Consider the following 16,363-nt stretch of genomic DNA (forward strand, 5'->3'; position numbering starts at 1 on the left):
AAATGATGGAAGTGACATAATGGGACTTATGTCACCGGTTGGCATACTGCTAAATGTAGTAGGACTTTCATTTGTCAAGTGTTCAAATTGGTCACAAGTGCAAATATTCTATTCCACCATCAATGGGAGTTCAGAATGGGAGCCATCCTGCCTTGGCTATTTTACTTCTTTAGAACTGGCACTAGCAAAACACACTTGATGGCAAATCACGGTTCAGGTTGTCAGTTGAGGCTTAGAATATCCATTAGGAATGCAACAGTCAGTTGGTCCAAATTCCCTGCCACTTGAACAACCTGTCATTATGAGCCTGATCTGACCTCATATCCCTTCCCAGTCATAACTGACAGTATGAATTTCAACATTAGATATGCCCACCAAGACAGAAGGTTACACTAGGCTTTCCACGGTCTAATGAAGCTACCATAATTGGAAATCATATAGGTTTTCAGATACGATTTAGGTTTTAGAGATAATTTGAGAAGAGAAAGTCACACAGGAAGAGTAGCTACTGTTACAATACAGTAGCTAATGGGGATCTAAATAAACAAACAAACAAACACAGGAAATGGCAGGACAAAGAATGCCATCACATACAGTGCACGCTTTAACACACAGTGCACCCCATTAAACACAGTGCACACTATTACACACAGTGCACGCTATTACACACAGTGCACCCCATTAAACACAGTGAACACTATTACACAGTGCACACTATTACACAGTGCACGCTGTTACACAGTGCACCCCATTAAACACAGTGAACACTATTACACAGTGCACACTATTACACACAGTGCACCCCATTACACACTGTGCACACTATTACACAGAGTACACTATTACACACAATAAACGCTATAGCACAGTGAATGCTATTACAGACAGTGCTTACTATTAGACATTGTGCATGCAGTTGCACACAGTGCACGCTAGTGCTAAGTGCCCAAGACACAAAAACACACAACTAGTGGACTCCTTTTTACTTTTCATTTTATTTCTCAAATGTGTATTTTCACAGTTAACACAGAAAGGTGATTCAACAAAATAAATAAATAGCCTCATTCTCTGTACAAAATAATTATCAAAACTATAATGGAAAAATAACAGCATGGATTTGTTCCAGTCCCCTAAAGTCTATTCTGATCGCTTTAGTTTCTTCTTGGATGTTCCTGCTTATGTCATTTTAAATAAATAAATAAATAAATAAATAAACAAACAGATAAACAAACAAACAAACAAACAAACAAACAAATAAATAAATAAATAAATAAATAAACAAACAAATTCAAAGTGTGTTCCCATGGATATTTTATATCAAAAAGTAACAACCATAAATAAATATATTATGTTTTGCAATAATGTTTAAAAAAAAACAAAAAAAAAAACTTCCAATACATTTAACAGGGGGGGGGGAATGTCCATATTCTGGTCAGTGCTCAATACCATAAAGACAATCAACCAATGCAGGAGGTGGCAGAGCACATGCACTTTGCATTCATTCAAACCTGGGTGTCATCCCTGCATAGCAACAGAACAGAGCAGCAATGCCCCACCTGGGATTTGAACCTGCATCACACACTACAAAACCACCCCCGTCAATCCCATTTTATGAATTTTGTTCAGAAGGAAGTCCAATAATTGCGAAAATTGCTTCGAGGCCCAAATTTCAGCTGGTTACCTCAGATAATCAATAGCAGAAAGGACAGGTCTAGGGCAATGCCTTCTGTATTTTATTTCTGGCGGGTGTTCCTCAACTTCCTCTATGACAGCAGGTGCTCTGCACACACACAAGCATGAACTGAAAGCCCTGCTCTGAACGTCCCCCAGTGGCTTTCCCTGGTAAAAGGCTAAAGAGATTAATGACAGTGAGTTTTCAGGGTAGCCACAACATTGGGGTTGCTGGAGAGCATGCGGCTGCCATTAGCACGTAGGTCATTAGTAGTGGCGAATCGTAAGCCACGCTCATCAGTGCAGCAGGACTAAGGGCAGAAACACTGTACAAGACACAAAGAATGAGACTGAAGAATGACAAGGAAAAAAAGGACAGATTTGAGTAAAAAAAACAAAAAACAAAACATGAATTCCAGGTCCTCCAGAGTTTTAAATCCCAGTGTCTACAGGCACTGTGGGACCCTAACATTAACCACACAACATAACGAAAGCAAATACACTTCCAACACACAGACAAAGTCACAGACGATCACCAAACGTCATTTTTAACAGAAGCTGAATCCATGCGATAAGTTAATGATTAAACATGAAACTAATTTGTTTCCAGAAAGAAGTACAGAAAGAAGAAAATGCATGACATAAGATTAAAAGTCAGCTCATTTACATGATGACTGGACCAGATGCCGCTCGGAATCAATCATCCGATGTTGTATAATATGCATGAAACATAACCTTGACGCTTTTCCGTGACGGACCCCCTCTGCCAACTGCTGACCGCGCAACTGCCGCTGAAATTGTACATGGTCAGATAGCGGTCCGATTGCGGTCAGGCTGACTCTGACGTCCCCAGGGGGTTTTTAATGGATCTCAAACCATAGCAACCGTTAACCCGAGTTGTACGGTTATACCCATATGGGAGACGGGGATTTGAACGTGACCTTCATCGCCTTTACTCCAGCGATGACGACTCGCCCAGACCTTGTGGCTTAGCGCTATTTGGAGGCCTGTGCATCCTGTGCATCCTGAGTATCGAGTTAATGTTCAGTCATGCTTCTAAAGTTACAATGTCTACAGTCAATGTCTGATACCACAGACACTGCACAGGTTCTTCCAGGAAAACCTCTTAAAAATTGATATTATTTTACCCCTTCTACCTCAACCATTGCTTCGACACCAGACTGGGGTTTCACAGAATTGGACAGTAAACAGCTATGCTCAGTGATAACATTGGGTACGCAGAAAAACTTACAGCATTCAATGAACTCTGATTAAAGTACTTTTAACTGGTACAGCACATATCGGACTGCATTACATAAACACTGTTAAAGTTAACCGAACACAAGGCGAATTCAGTCCCACCCTTTAGTACGTTTTCTGCCGAAGTCTCTCATTCAAATGAGTTATGCAGAACACTCGCTAAATTGCAGGTCTGAATTCGGCTGTGCAACTTTCCAAACTGCTCAACTGGCTCACAAATACATGCGCTGACTTTTTACTCAGGGTTTAAGAACTTCGAGGTGCTACTTCCAGCCCATGGGGAGTGAGAGGGAAGTTTCCGGCAAAGTGACATATTTAAAACGGAATAATCAGCATTCACAAATTGCATGCCTACACAGAGAGACAAACTGAATCTACAACCCAGCTGGGTGATCTGAGCCAATTAGAGACTGATTTAGAGAGTAAACAATTCTGCTGGCCGCCTCCTGTGACTGTATCAACAGCTGAGTGTCGCCAGAGCTCCTATTATAAGCACTCAGTCAGGAAAGAGGTTTGGGACTGAACTGAAGTTTTCCCAGGAGCTTAAAGGCATTATTCAGAAATCTGACTTTTTATACAGTGTATCATACTGCTGATTTTGAGCTTACATGGGCTTCCGTGTGTGTGTTTTTTTAAATGAATGCTGCTTAAATCCATCTTTCTGATCACTTTTCCTTTGTACGTGATAGCATACTTCGTTTTTGTGTGACAGCAGGATTTTAGGGAAATGTTTGTGCTTTTTGAGAAAATCTATTTTTTTTTGCGGTTCAACTTAAATTCCTTCCCCCTACCAGCCCAGTAATAGCAGCATGCCATGTTCCTTACTTTTGTGTGTTTTCAGAAGGGCTAGCAGAACGCGCTAATGCTCTGTTGGCTACCCAGTATCCCACGCTGCAAAGAAACGCATTTCATGAAATGCTTTTCATTTAAATAAAGGAAAAAATTGGGTTCAATGTTGCTCAGTTACTGTTTTTTAAAAATACTGAGTTTAACGGATAAGGCTTCCAGACAAACGGTGATGATGGAGGAAGGCATGGGGAGGGAGGGGGGGGTGATGGGCAGGGGTGAGGGAGTGAATTCAAATGAAAGGACCGGTGGTTACTGCTCTGTCTCGTACCACTCTGCCCGTCTCCACCCGAACGCCCCCGCCTCAAAAAAAACAGCCTGGCACAGCTCCACGACTCCTCCACCTGTGACAGGCGTATGGCCGAGGGGGAGGTCCCCCTGTGAGGAGAGCCAAAGCGGCCGGCCTGCTCCTCGCTTGAGGAGTCGTCTAAGCTCCCTTTTCAGGCGCAGTCCGGAACTTTCCAGAAGTGGAAGGGGACGCCTGGGCGACAGTGTGGAGGTGGCCTGGCCCAAAATAGGAGGCTAGTGGAGAGACTGAGGACAAGGGGGTTGAACCAAAAGGGCTGGATGTAAGGGGAGCAGCGGGGGACGCCCCTAGCCCGAAAATGGCACTGACTGAGGTAACAGCCATGGCTGGGGCAGGAGAGGAGCCTGAAAAATGAAAGAGAAAAATGAGCAGGCAAGGGGAGGGAGGGAAGGTGGGAGGGAAGGTAAGAGAATGAGAGCGGAGAGAGAATAGAGGATTAAGCACTAATAACTACGAGGCTGAGGGTAATATCGTTATAGATGGATTAAACACCAATTATCCACTACTATGGGAATTATAGTCCACGTCAAAACACTGAATCACTATCACGGTCTCGATAACGGAATTGAATTTTCTTTTTTTTTTTTTTAAAGCAAGTTTTCTCTCTCCCTCTCCCCGCTATCCTTCCTTACCCTGCGACTGCGTGAAAGGGCTGGGCTTGGTGACCATGGAGGCCATGGATGGGCCTGACTGCTTGGGTTTGGGTTTGGACGAGATCAGGGAGTCTAAATCCACCAGCGACGCGTTAGCGCCCAGGAAGGACTCGGGCGTTTTTTTGGCAGGGAGAGCAGCGCTTATGGAAGACAGGTCCAAGGACGCGGGGGCCCCCCCTCTGCCTCCACCCTCCTCTCCGCCTCCCCCTGCAGTGACATCACTCAGCTTTTGGTCTCCTGAAAAAAGAAACGGATGTGGGGTTAGTACTATATTCCCCTACTTTCCTGAGATTTGGGGTGTTTTTTTTAGAAGACCATAATTTTTTGTATTTTTCTAATTTACTGCCAGGGCCCAGTTTTGACAGTATATCACCAGCAGGTCCAGCTCACTCTCACTCTCATGCACAGAGAACAACAGGACAATATAGTGCATAGAGCAGTGGTTATATTAGTTAATGAACTAATTACAGGTTCAAATCCCAGATGGGACACTGACATTATAGCCCCAGGCAAGGTTCCTACATGTAATTAAGCATATTTAAAAAGTTAACTCAATATGGATGACAGGATCTGCTGAGCGAATAAATAATGATCAGAATAATAATAATAATAATAATAATAATACTGCCAATGAGAGTCAGTGGAATACAACCAAAGTGGACTCATGTGTAATGGAATGAATGTTGACCAAGGCAATCTTAAAATAAGTAAGAAACCAAATTTCTGCTCCCTTTAGACAACAAATAAAATCAGTTTATTCTCATCTGTAGTATTGACTTACAGCTGGCAGCAGCGAAATCAAATTGTCAGCCAGATCCCAGGAGGGGAGTGAAGCTTATGATCAACTTTGTTGAGCTGCTTCTCTGGCCAAAACGAGAAGGTCTCATCTACCAGAAATAGTAACTAAATTCCCAGTATAAACAAGTAACCTGAAGCCTCAACCCTGCCATTCACAACTCACTACAGGGACCTACTACACTGGACACTTTCATTTCATGTGCATTTAAAAGTCCTCTCCAAAACTGCATTCTGATTGGGTGAAAATTACTACACTGGACACTTAATTTCATGTGCATTTAAAATGGATTTACAAAACTGCATTCGGATTGGGTAAAGTTACTATATTGGGTACTTCATTTCATGTGCAATTAAGAAGTCCTCTCTAAAACTGCATTCTGATGGAGTGAAAATGACTACACTGGACATTTTATTTCATGTGCAGTCACAAGTGCTTTGCAATACTGTATTTTGAATGGGTGAAATTTGCTACACTGGACATTTAATTGCACGTGCATTTAAAGCGACAGTTTACCCTAAAATGAAATTAAGGTATGTTTCAACAGCAACGTCTCTTTCCAGATATAATGCCACCTAATATAATGCAAAATATGCAAGATTAAGCTCTTTGGATATTCGGTTACTCATGAACAGCCACAGAGCTTAATTTTGCACAATTTCATCTTTCTTATACTTTCTCTACCAATGTACCCCCACACAGTCTGAACCATAGCATGTCTGTATAGAGGGTTACAGTGTGTAGACCTAAAACCTGGAAGTGAGTTCGCATTTTGGAGCCATGGGTTCCCTCAGCAGTTTTTCAATGTTTTTTCTTCTCTTAGGGTTTTTGATTTACGCAGAAACTAAGGTCTGTAGTTAGCATAACCCTAAGATAGTCTCACACTTTCTTCAACAACATAAATTGCACTCATCAATATCTCAACAGTGAATTTCAAGGCTGTTATGTGCTTTAAAAAAGTAAGTGGCTAACAAGTTGCTACACTGAAACTACAACAAACATCACATCACCACCACTCAAGTTTCATACTAGCCCGTTAGAAACTTACTTTTTTAAAGCACGTAACGGCTTCGAAATTCACGGTTGAGATTTTAACGGGTGTAAATTCTGTTTTTGATTAAACCATGGAAAATTAAGCTCTGTGGATGTTTATGAATAACGGTGGCATTATATTTGGGAAGGGACGTTGCTGTTGAGTTTCTCAAATGTAAATTTTGATGCAATGAGGCACAAAAAGCTTGGACCAGTTTAGGTCTGTTGCATCAGGATGTGCTGCAGTGGATATCTATAAAACTCACCAAATCTCAATAAAACCATTTGGACGGATAGACAATATTCTGGGTAAGCGTAGATGGACCTTAATTTCCTGTCTGGGTAAGTACACCCCTTTAAGAGCCCTCTCCAATACTGCATTCTAATTTGGTGAACCTGGAAGGATCCTGAATTTTTACACAACAAAATAACCACTATTTATAGTTTCATGGGTCTGTTAATGAATGAGCATTTGAATAGTATATTTAGCCTTGAGTTTCCATTGTGTACATCTACAACCGCACACATGTGCCCATGTGTAATATGAGACAAAAGCACACTTATTTAAAGCACAACCTGTCTTGCATTTGAAATTCTTGTCAGGAACATTGTGGAAATCTACACGTCACAAATGATAAAACCTGACAGATAATATTAGCAAGCACGGAACCGTCGAGACCCACAGCGCAACTCACTTCCGCAGTCACATTTTAGCCGGCACCACCTGCTCATGCGTCCCACAAAACGTCCCTCAAAGGTCGTCTGTGAGTGAGTGAGTGAGTGAGTGACCACAATTTGCCATGCATAGCCCACGGCGGCAGTTCCTGCGCGCCGTGGGAAAAATGAATGTGAAAGATGGCGGTAGGGCAGTGACCGCTGCTGAATTAGAGCCACACACCAGGTGGTTGCCCTCGTGTCTGTCAGCATCTGCAGTGTAAATTGCGAGTAAAAGAGCCCTCGTGTAGCCACAAGAGGGGAAGGTGAGTTACCTGCGCCATTTGCGGGGCCTCCCCAGGGGTCAGAGGTCATAGAGTCAGCAGGTGGGGCTCCTCCGCCCGTCCCCCAGGGATCGCCGGCCGCTGCAGTACCAGCTCCCCAGGGGTCCCCACCGGGCGGACTGACAGCTGAGTAAGAGAGACAATACACACGCTCGCCGTTAACATACTGTTTGTATGGACTGCAATACGCACAGACTGAGAAGGTGCTGGGTTTCATCTGAACCGGTCTCCACACAAATGGACACAATAAAACCACCATATTACCTGTTGTATTAACATAGACCCTCATACCCTCCCACATCTTACGATAGAGCTCCTCTGTAAAGGTGGCGTGTGAAAACTACGACTTTTTCACATGCAGAAGTGACACACAGCACGCCACAAGTTTACTGCAACAAGCTGCTTTCCTTCCCACATAGCATAAGCTTGATCAGCCATCCACCACCTTAAATGAGGTGATGAGAATTCGTACAATTTGTACAATATTCCTGGCAGAGGCAGTATCAAACCTCACTGCCTGTCTGAACATTTACACTTCGGACTGAGCAGACACTCATCCGTACACTGCTTATAATCTCTTACATACTATCCATTTATACCGCTGTGCATCTTAACTCAAGCAGTTTGGGTCAAGTTCCCTGCTCCAGGGTGCAACGGCAAAGCTCCACCTTGGATTCTAACTTACTGCCTAATATTGGGCATGCTCCTCTATATCTGAGTGTTCCAGGCCTTTGAGGACTGTCTGAGGCCTCCTGTAGTCCTGCAGTCATGTGACTGATCTTCCCACTCACCCGCGGAGGAGCCCCATGGGTCGTTGCTCGCTTTGGACGAATCTCCCCACGGGTCAGAGGAGGCGTTCGCAGCGGTACCCCCGTCGCCCCAGGGGTCCGACTCCCCCGGGGGAGAAGAGGCGGATCTGCCCCAGGGGTCGGAGTTCGCGGGGGGCGAGGAGGTGGGCCCGCCCCAGGGGTCTGAGCCGGCGGGCGGGGCAGAGGAGTCGGCGGGAGCGGCCGGGGCTCCCCACAGATTGGAGGACCCCCCCTCAGTCTGCGGGGCCTTCCAGGACAGCGAGAGAGAGGGAGGGGTTAACGGTGTGTTTGTACACAAGCAGTGGAGACACACCACAGACCTTTAACACTGAATACGGTACAATGAACTTTTGTTATATTGAAACTACGACAAATGGTCACATTCCGCATACTAGCCCGTTAGCCAATTACTTTTTTAAAGCAGGTAACAGATTTCAAATTCACGATTGATATATTAATGGCCATAATTTATGTTTTTGATAATATATTATATTGTATTGTACTGTATTTTTATTACACTGTATTTTTTTTTTTTTTTTTTTTAAAGCTCTTTTTTTTTTATTTTTTTAAAGCTCTTTGTATTGGATTGTATGTTGACACTTTGCACTAAGGCAAATTCCTTGTACATCGTACTTGGTGAATAAATAATTCTGATTCTGATTCTGAAACCGTGCAAAATTAAGCTCTGGGGATGTTTATGAGTAATGGTGGCATTATATTTGGGAAGGGACGTTGCTGTTGAGTTTTTCTAATGTAAATTTCGAAGCATTGAGGCACCAAAAGCTTGGACCAGTTTAGGTCTGTTGCATCAGGGTGAGCTGCAGTGGATATCTAGAAAAATCACCAAATCTCAATTAAACCATCTGTATAGATAGTACTCTGGGTAAGTGGAAATGTACCTTAATTTCCTGTCTGGGTAAACACACCCCTTTAAAAGTCCTCTCCAATACTGCATTCTAATTTGGTGAACCCGTAGGGATCCTGATGTCTTACCCAACAAAACAACCACTATTTATAGTTTTATGTAATGTATGTTAATGTATGAGACACACCACAGACCTTTGTATACATGATATTATACACTCCTATATACAGACCGAATACGGTACAGTGAACCGAGAGCATCACAGGCTCGGGCAAGAGGGGAGTGGGTGGGGGGGCACACACTGACGGATCAGGTGACCTGAGTGACAGGTGATGAGAACAGAAAGCTCTGGCGCCTTTTTAGGCTTCTCCCTCTGCCTCTCCTAAACTGCAACCGCTCCAAAGCAGTCTTAATGTCGCGACCCACGCGCCGGCATGCCGGCAGTCAATCACATGTGCTTTTTTTGCAGGTGTCTCTATTTGAATTCTCACACACCATTAGTGTGACTGACTGGTAAACCAAATTATTGCCTCACCAATGCTAACTCCATCCTGAAAGGAAAACTAAGGATTCTAGGCTGTAAAAAGGGTTTAGTCAGTTCAAGACATGGACATGTTTTTTTTTCCACTTTGTTGGCAGGAGGGTGTGAATTTCCCCTGCTTTCCACACAATGGAAAATTAGAGGGATAAACCCCAATGTGGTCGGTCCTTATGGTTTTACTAGACCGGAGCCGACCGCATCACCGTCGGAGTTGGATCCATATCCGAAGTCAAACTCCAGTAGTCATAGTTGATGTCATAGTTGGAAAAGGAAAAAAAACAGAACACAGACTGCTCTGTGTGGCTGACACTTCGGTGTGGTTTCGCTGTAAAATGGCACGCGAACATTGTTATAAAGACGCAACAGTGAATAGACGTAAATTACACATTTACTGCTTTGTGAGTGCTCAGCAGGGGAAGGGAAGAGTTCTACACAAAGCAGACAAACAATGAGCTGCTCCATTGCACCAATATGCAAGTAACCCAAAGCTACCCCCGCGTGTCATAGTCTTAACTACAAACATCCAAGCTAGACTAAATAAAAGATGCAAAAAAAAAAAAAAAAAAACAAAGCAATAAAATCAACAACATGTTTGCGAGCGTGCGTGCTTAGGCTATAGCATTTCACCGAGCTTCTAACAAAACAGGCTCAATAGCAGACTGAAGGCTGCAGCTATATATAAAGAAAGTTGCAGCTTGCTAATGTTACACAGCCACTGAGCTAACTGAAGGATATCCTCGCGTGTCGCAACCTAACTTTGCTGCAATAGAGGAAAGCAAATAAACACACAAGACGGCTAATAAATACCTAACCTAGTATCGGAATGCAAAGTGACTGCTAGCACTCCTACGAGCTCAGTATGAGACACAGGTGTCTGGCAAGAACCGGCAAGTCGCACGTTTGAAACGCGAGAAAGCGGTATTTATAGAGGGGACTCAGGGGACGGAGCTTGGTAGTGTCTAACATATCGTGTAGCAGTTTTATGATTACGTCTACAGCCTGCAAAAAAAAAAAGTAACACGGTTCTCCTGCAACAGATATTGGTCCGTATTAGTCGAACGGCAGTCCGGAAAAGCCACACCAGACAGTCAAAGAATCAGACCGTGCGGCTCACCGCTAGCTTTTACCTGGTCTGCTTCCTCCTTGCTCTTGGTCTCGTCCCCAGCCGCCTGTGACTCAGGCGCTTTGATCAGGGATGCAACTCCGCCCAGCTGGAGACCGCCCGGCCGGTTAGCCAAGCTCAGGGCTGGGGCCGGAGACGTGGAGGAGGCTAGGGGACGAATAAGGGAGCGGGGGAGGAAGGGAAGAATAACAGACAAACGTGTCTGGATACTGACAAACAATGTGTTTGTTTACAAGAGCCCTTCTCTTAGACTGTCCACTGTTGCCTTTCATTTTTCAACCACAATAAAATAGGAACAGCAGTCTCACTTCAACCTCTAGTTTAGCCACCCGCGTCTTCATAAAGATACATTTCCCCCATTTTAATCCACACTCTTCTCTGCCCTTATGTCTGTTGGGGACATAGAAAAGAACTCAACGTTAGAAGTACTGTACCTCCTTACTCTCCCGTAATACTATTTTCTCATGCATCAAAATCAGTTTTTCCCTATACCTCCTCAACACAACTCAGTACATGTGTGAAATACCAGAACTGAACAGCCACGTTTCATGTACATTTTTATCTGTTTATGCTGCGATGTTCATGCGCTTCAAAGATCCAGTCAAATTCACATAGCTGAAGCCTTCTGGCAGGACTGAGAGGTTTATATTTACTCGAGGGAAGGATGAGGTACTCAAACGTTTGCGCGCAAGTCCGCTACTTGATTAGCTCATCAGAGTCGTGTCGCATATACACTTCTGGAAGTGCGCACCACACCGCCTGGCACCAGCTCCTAAAAATGTTGCAGGGTCTTAAGCTGGTTTAAAAAACAGGATCATTTATACATGAATGTATCCTGTTTAATCTTGCACCCCGCATAGCTACGTGCAGACTCGAATGTTGCAAGGGCTCCAGATCGCTCACACACACACACACACAAGAAAACCCAGATTTTTTTCAGCACCTCTATAATTAGCCGTGCGGTTCATGAGAGCCTTCACTTTATCTCAGTGAATGAAGGCTGAGGAGGGGAAGGGGAACGCTCGCTCACCACTGGTGGTCTGTGCCATCTTCTCTTTGGTCTTCAGTGCCTGGGCTCTCTCTTCCTTTAGCTTCTCTTCATCTTTCAGCAGAGTGACTAGCTGCTTCGCCTTCTCCCTCACGTTCACACCCTGTTCAAAACAACGCTTAGTACTATGGAGCCATTTCTGCTGAATACTGCATACAGTATCTTGTCCCTGGTATTTATGGTAATTTATTTGGAGAGTGTGTGTGTGTGTGTGTGTGTGTGTGTGTGTGCGCGCGTGCATATACGTGTGTATGCACGCTCATGCTTGGGCATTTGTGTTTATATGCGTGTATATGCACATGCCAGCACATGCCTGCATGTGCATATGATGAGGTGAGGCACTGGGTACATACACATTAATGCTTGACAGCATGGCGGCAAGCTTGTGCACGTGTGCATATGTGTGACTGTGCACACGCTGCAGTACCTGGTCTTTGCCATCCCTGTCGATGAACTGGAATTCCCTCAGAGTCTGCAGAACGTAGATGTTCTCGTTGCACTGCTGGGCCACACGGTCAGAGCCCGTCTTTAGCAGGTAATCCAGCAGAGTCATGGCCTGGGGAACAACTCATATCATTAACACTGAGCCAATGGTGGCCACAGTACATTCAGGCACCAATTACAGTTTCATACAAACACTAAAATAAGGTATATTTCTTGGAAAATGAAAAAAAGTGACAATCTAATAATAGTGACCAATTCAACGATAGTTATCAGGGGAGGATATGAGAATAGAGACCAGAAGGTGGTGCTAGAAAACAATTTGCCAAAGTTTTAAAATCAAGACTTCCAGGGATGACAACACTACTCTATAAATGCTACGCCAAAAAAATTTACATTCACAAAAAAATGCTATTTCATGTGACAGCCATTTTATCTGTAAATTTAATTTTCTATGCATCTATGAATGAATGAATGAATCATTACATTTATATAGCACTTTTCTGAACACTCAAAGTCTATGAAACCTGAATGTATGAGACAACTGAGATGCTTTACATAGTGACAGTTTTTTAAACGAGTAAGATTTTCACATTTTTAAAATATTTTTAAATAAACATGAAATGCGCATTTATATGCATTAGATTATCCTTTTTTATTATCTTTCCCTTCTTTGACTTTCTTGCCCTCCCTCCCCCAAATTTGTTTAATAGTGTTGTGGTGCTGTCTGTCTAGCCCAAGCATAGTTGACTAAAACCATCATCTGAAGAGATACAGGCACATAATACGCCTTTCTCTTTTCTTCTGTTTTTTTTTTTTTTTTTTTTTTTTTTTTAAATAGCACTGCAACAACGGGAAAATACAGAACTGCCATCAGTGCTGTTTTGAATGTGCCCAAAATCAGCCTTTCTCTGTAGTAGCGAAGGAGCAGGTCATGTGTTACAACACACTCGTGAGCACATACAACCCTCCCGTTTTCTTACCATATTAATTACACCTTTCTGTTACTCTGGCTCAAAGCATTTGTCGCATGTCAAAACTGTAAAATGTATTTGAAAGATTTGAAAAAGTAGGCCACAGTCTCAGTCATGTTATAGCCTCCATGCTCTGCTTCTGACTCACCTTATAGACGTGCCTCCAGTTCTTCCCACTGTCGTTGAGGCGTTTCCACACCATGGTCATGATTTCAGAGCATGCCACAACATTGTAGGTCAGGTCGGAAATTTCAGCCATCAGAGAGCTGGATGGGCCCCAGGGGTCATTGGAGGTCGCTTCCCTTACCTGACAGAGAGATATCATTTTTGGAGCGGGAGGGATAGTGGACTACATTGATTTCGCAAAACAATGAAAGAAGAATGCAGAGGAGAAAAAGAGAAACAGGTGTAAAACACAGGTGAGAAAAGGGACAGTAAGGTCTCACCTTGATCTCTGCCTCAGAGAAGTTCTGAACAATGTTCTTCAGCTGCCGGCGTAGCATTGAGGTCGACATGGTGACCGGGTGGACGCGTAGCACTGATGAGGTCTGCCCAAAAAAGAAGACAGCGGAAGAGCTTTAATGCCACCAGAGACACACTCTCTGATTTTTTTAATGATCGACATTACTGGTTTGCAAACTGTCGTTTCTTTAACTGTTAACTGTTTACAGCACACTTAAAAAACAATAATAAAAAATTAATATTCCAACTTCACTTTAATTTCCAACTTTCTAAATAGTCCTCTTTGCAAAAAACCCATCCATACATTAGGAAGAAAGGCCGTTTGGTTATATGGTTTGGTTGCACACAAATCATATATAGGTTATCCATAAAAGCAATTCAAGTCACGTGCTTTCAATACTCAGGTCAGCTTGATGGTCATATTAACCGCCACCTAACAATATTACATATTAATAATCTTTTTGATTCAATATTAGGGACACTAGCAACACTTGAATAAAAACAATAAAGGTAATGAGGTACTTCAAATTGTTCGCAATACTATTGGAATAGCAAGGAATTGTTCATAGCAAGCAATGACACAGGTTATATTCAGGAAGTAAAACCAAAATTTTGAACAACGCATTTATATGTATTATTTTTTCCATTTCCAAATAGCAAAACGCCCAATTCCAGCTGTCGTCTTGTCCAACGTTAAACAAACGAGCTGAAAGCAAATACATAAAATAAAATATGGGACATCAGGGCAAAAAAAGTGAGAATGAGACAGCAGTTATTGATTCAGGATGTACGGAAAGGAACTGGAAATGAAAATCTCCACTGCAATTTGAGAGATGCAAAGTTATCTGTGAATTGATTATTTGCCCTGTCCTGAACAGGGCAAGATTATGGATGGGAAAGGCATCCCGAGCAAAGTAAAACGGAGCAAACCTAGCAGCTCATTTAAGTCGCCTTGTTTTCTCTCCCCTCGGCCTCACCTGTTCAAGCTGGAATGTGGGGATGGTGGGAATGGCTTTCCTGGGCACCGCTCATTCACTGAGTGCTCTGGCTCATGCTCTGCGCCCCTCTCCAGGATGACATTGGGCCCAAGCCCCAAAAATCTGAGAAAGGAAACTGCACAAATTACAACAATAATAAAAACACAAAAGAACAATGCATTTAAAGAAAGATTTCATATGAGAAAACAATCCCTAGTAAAATGGTCGAAGGTGCAAATCACAAATAAATAAACGAAGGATAGGTCCAGCTCAACGCTTCACAGGGTAGCAATATTTGACTTTCTTCATTGAAACAAATAAATGAATAAATGCCTCAGTGAAATGTGCATTCAAAAAGATACAGTGCATACACAACTACATAATGAAGACAGCAGTAATCCAAAGCGTTCAGTTCACCATAGCTGCTAGGCTAGCTACTTTTTTAGCTTCAGTCAGCAATACAGCTTGGAAACTGCTTTTCCTAGCCGGGTATAATAACGCAAGCTATTGCAATCTTTCAGACATAAACGATTAAGTGGCGATGCAACCTCAATTAAGCTTGGCTAACGTTATTGGAGTATTGAGACGCAAAATAACGCATGCAGCTATGCCAATGTTAGCAAATTAGCCGAATAAACATGCATCCAAAACACCAGGTTTCGCACACTGTCGACTTGTCTACCAGCAATCTAACCATGGCTAGCGAGCTAGCTACCGACCACTTTCATTTCGTTAGTCAGCAAGCTAACAATAAACGTAAAAGAAGATTTAGCCAACTGTCTAGTTATCTACCCAGTCAGCTACTTACTGGTACCGTTCATTCACACCCCTTTCCTCCTCCTCTGCAAACCTTGACTGGGTGCAAATAAAATTCTGGGTGAGGATTTTGGACTACAGAAAGACTGTCAGTGTGAATTCAGGCAAATAAACTATACGTGATATTATGTGATACTGAGCCAAATTTGGTAGGCGAATAGCAAGTTAGCTAGCCTCCACACAAGATAAACCAAGTCTGTGACAGCAGCTAGCTGCTAGCTAACTTCAGCCAAGTAGCTGGAAAATGCAGGGTCTGTTTAAGCAGAAAATGCGTTCAACTACATCTACCATACGGCATAAAAAATGTGACAGTTTCTTGAAATCTGACGTCTTACATTTTCTCGAAAACGGCTAAATAATAATTGCTGTAATCGTTCGACAGTTAATTTTCTTTGGTACTAACCCCGCAGTAGAAGATGCTCCCTGGAATGAAGCTTACTACAGAAATCAGATCCAGAGATGGCGGAACTTCCGCTTCCCTTCATTACGCCCCTTGCACTGTCGGTGGTGAATATTCAAGAGCTTGGTGCATTTCATAGACATGTATATTTATGAAATATGTAATAAGGTAATTCCACGCACGCACACACACTACAAACTGAAGTATGTAGCTAACTAAATTTAGTTAGCTCATATTTTTTCCAGAGAAAGAAGGAATGTATTCAGCAAATTCATACACCATTTCTAAAATATGGAAAATATAAATATTGTGCAAAAGCATCTTTGTAGGCTCACAATTTTTTT

General features: G+C 42.9%; 1 protein-coding gene across 2 annotated transcripts; it reads right to left on the reverse strand.

Annotated features, from left to right (window-relative positions):
• Positions 1-976: 976 nt before the first annotated feature.
• LOC118234478 (epsin-1-like) lies at positions 977-16,118 on the reverse strand. Of its 2 annotated transcripts, none has more exons than XM_035431034.1 (11): positions 16,023-16,118; positions 14,804-14,926; positions 13,811-13,912; positions 13,513-13,671; positions 12,377-12,505; positions 11,932-12,052; positions 10,906-11,048; positions 8,355-8,619; positions 7,555-7,689; positions 4,717-4,974; positions 977-4,428 (listed from the first exon to the last, which is right to left on the reverse strand). In XM_035431034.1, exons 3-11 carry the CDS (start codon positions 13,877-13,879, stop codon positions 4,205-4,207), a joined length of 1,503 nt encoding a protein of 500 aa, XP_035286925.1. In that variant the 5' UTR covers positions 13,880-13,912; positions 14,804-14,926; positions 16,023-16,118; the 3' UTR covers positions 977-4,204. The 2 variants fall into 2 exon arrangements, with proteins under 2 accessions (XP_035286925.1, XP_035286926.1); XM_035431035.1 differs by having other exon boundaries at positions 14,804-14,939.
• Positions 16,119-16,363: the final 245 nt, after the last annotated feature.

The sequence above is a fragment of the Anguilla anguilla genome, chromosome 8 (genome assembly GCF_013347855.1).
Source record: "Anguilla anguilla isolate fAngAng1 chromosome 8, fAngAng1.pri, whole genome shotgun sequence".
Taxonomy (NCBI): Eukaryota; Metazoa; Chordata; class Actinopteri; order Anguilliformes; family Anguillidae; genus Anguilla; species Anguilla anguilla.

What these genes read in the sequence shown, in the direction of transcription:
- LOC118234478 (XM_035431034.1), bottom strand. Translation starts at nt 13,879, where the DNA reads ATGTCGACCTCAATGCTACGCCGGCAGCTGAAGAACATTGTTCAGAAC. An exon ending in ACTGGAGGCACGTCTATAAG is followed by an intron (nt 12,506 to 13,512) that starts GTGAGTCAGAAG and finishes GTTGTTCCCCAG; the next exon opens with GCCATGACTCTGCTGGATTA. An exon ending in ACAGGGATGGCAAAGACCAG is followed by an intron (nt 12,053 to 12,376) that starts GTACTGCAGCGT and finishes TGTTTTGAACAG; the next exon opens with GGTGTGAACGTGAGGGAGAA.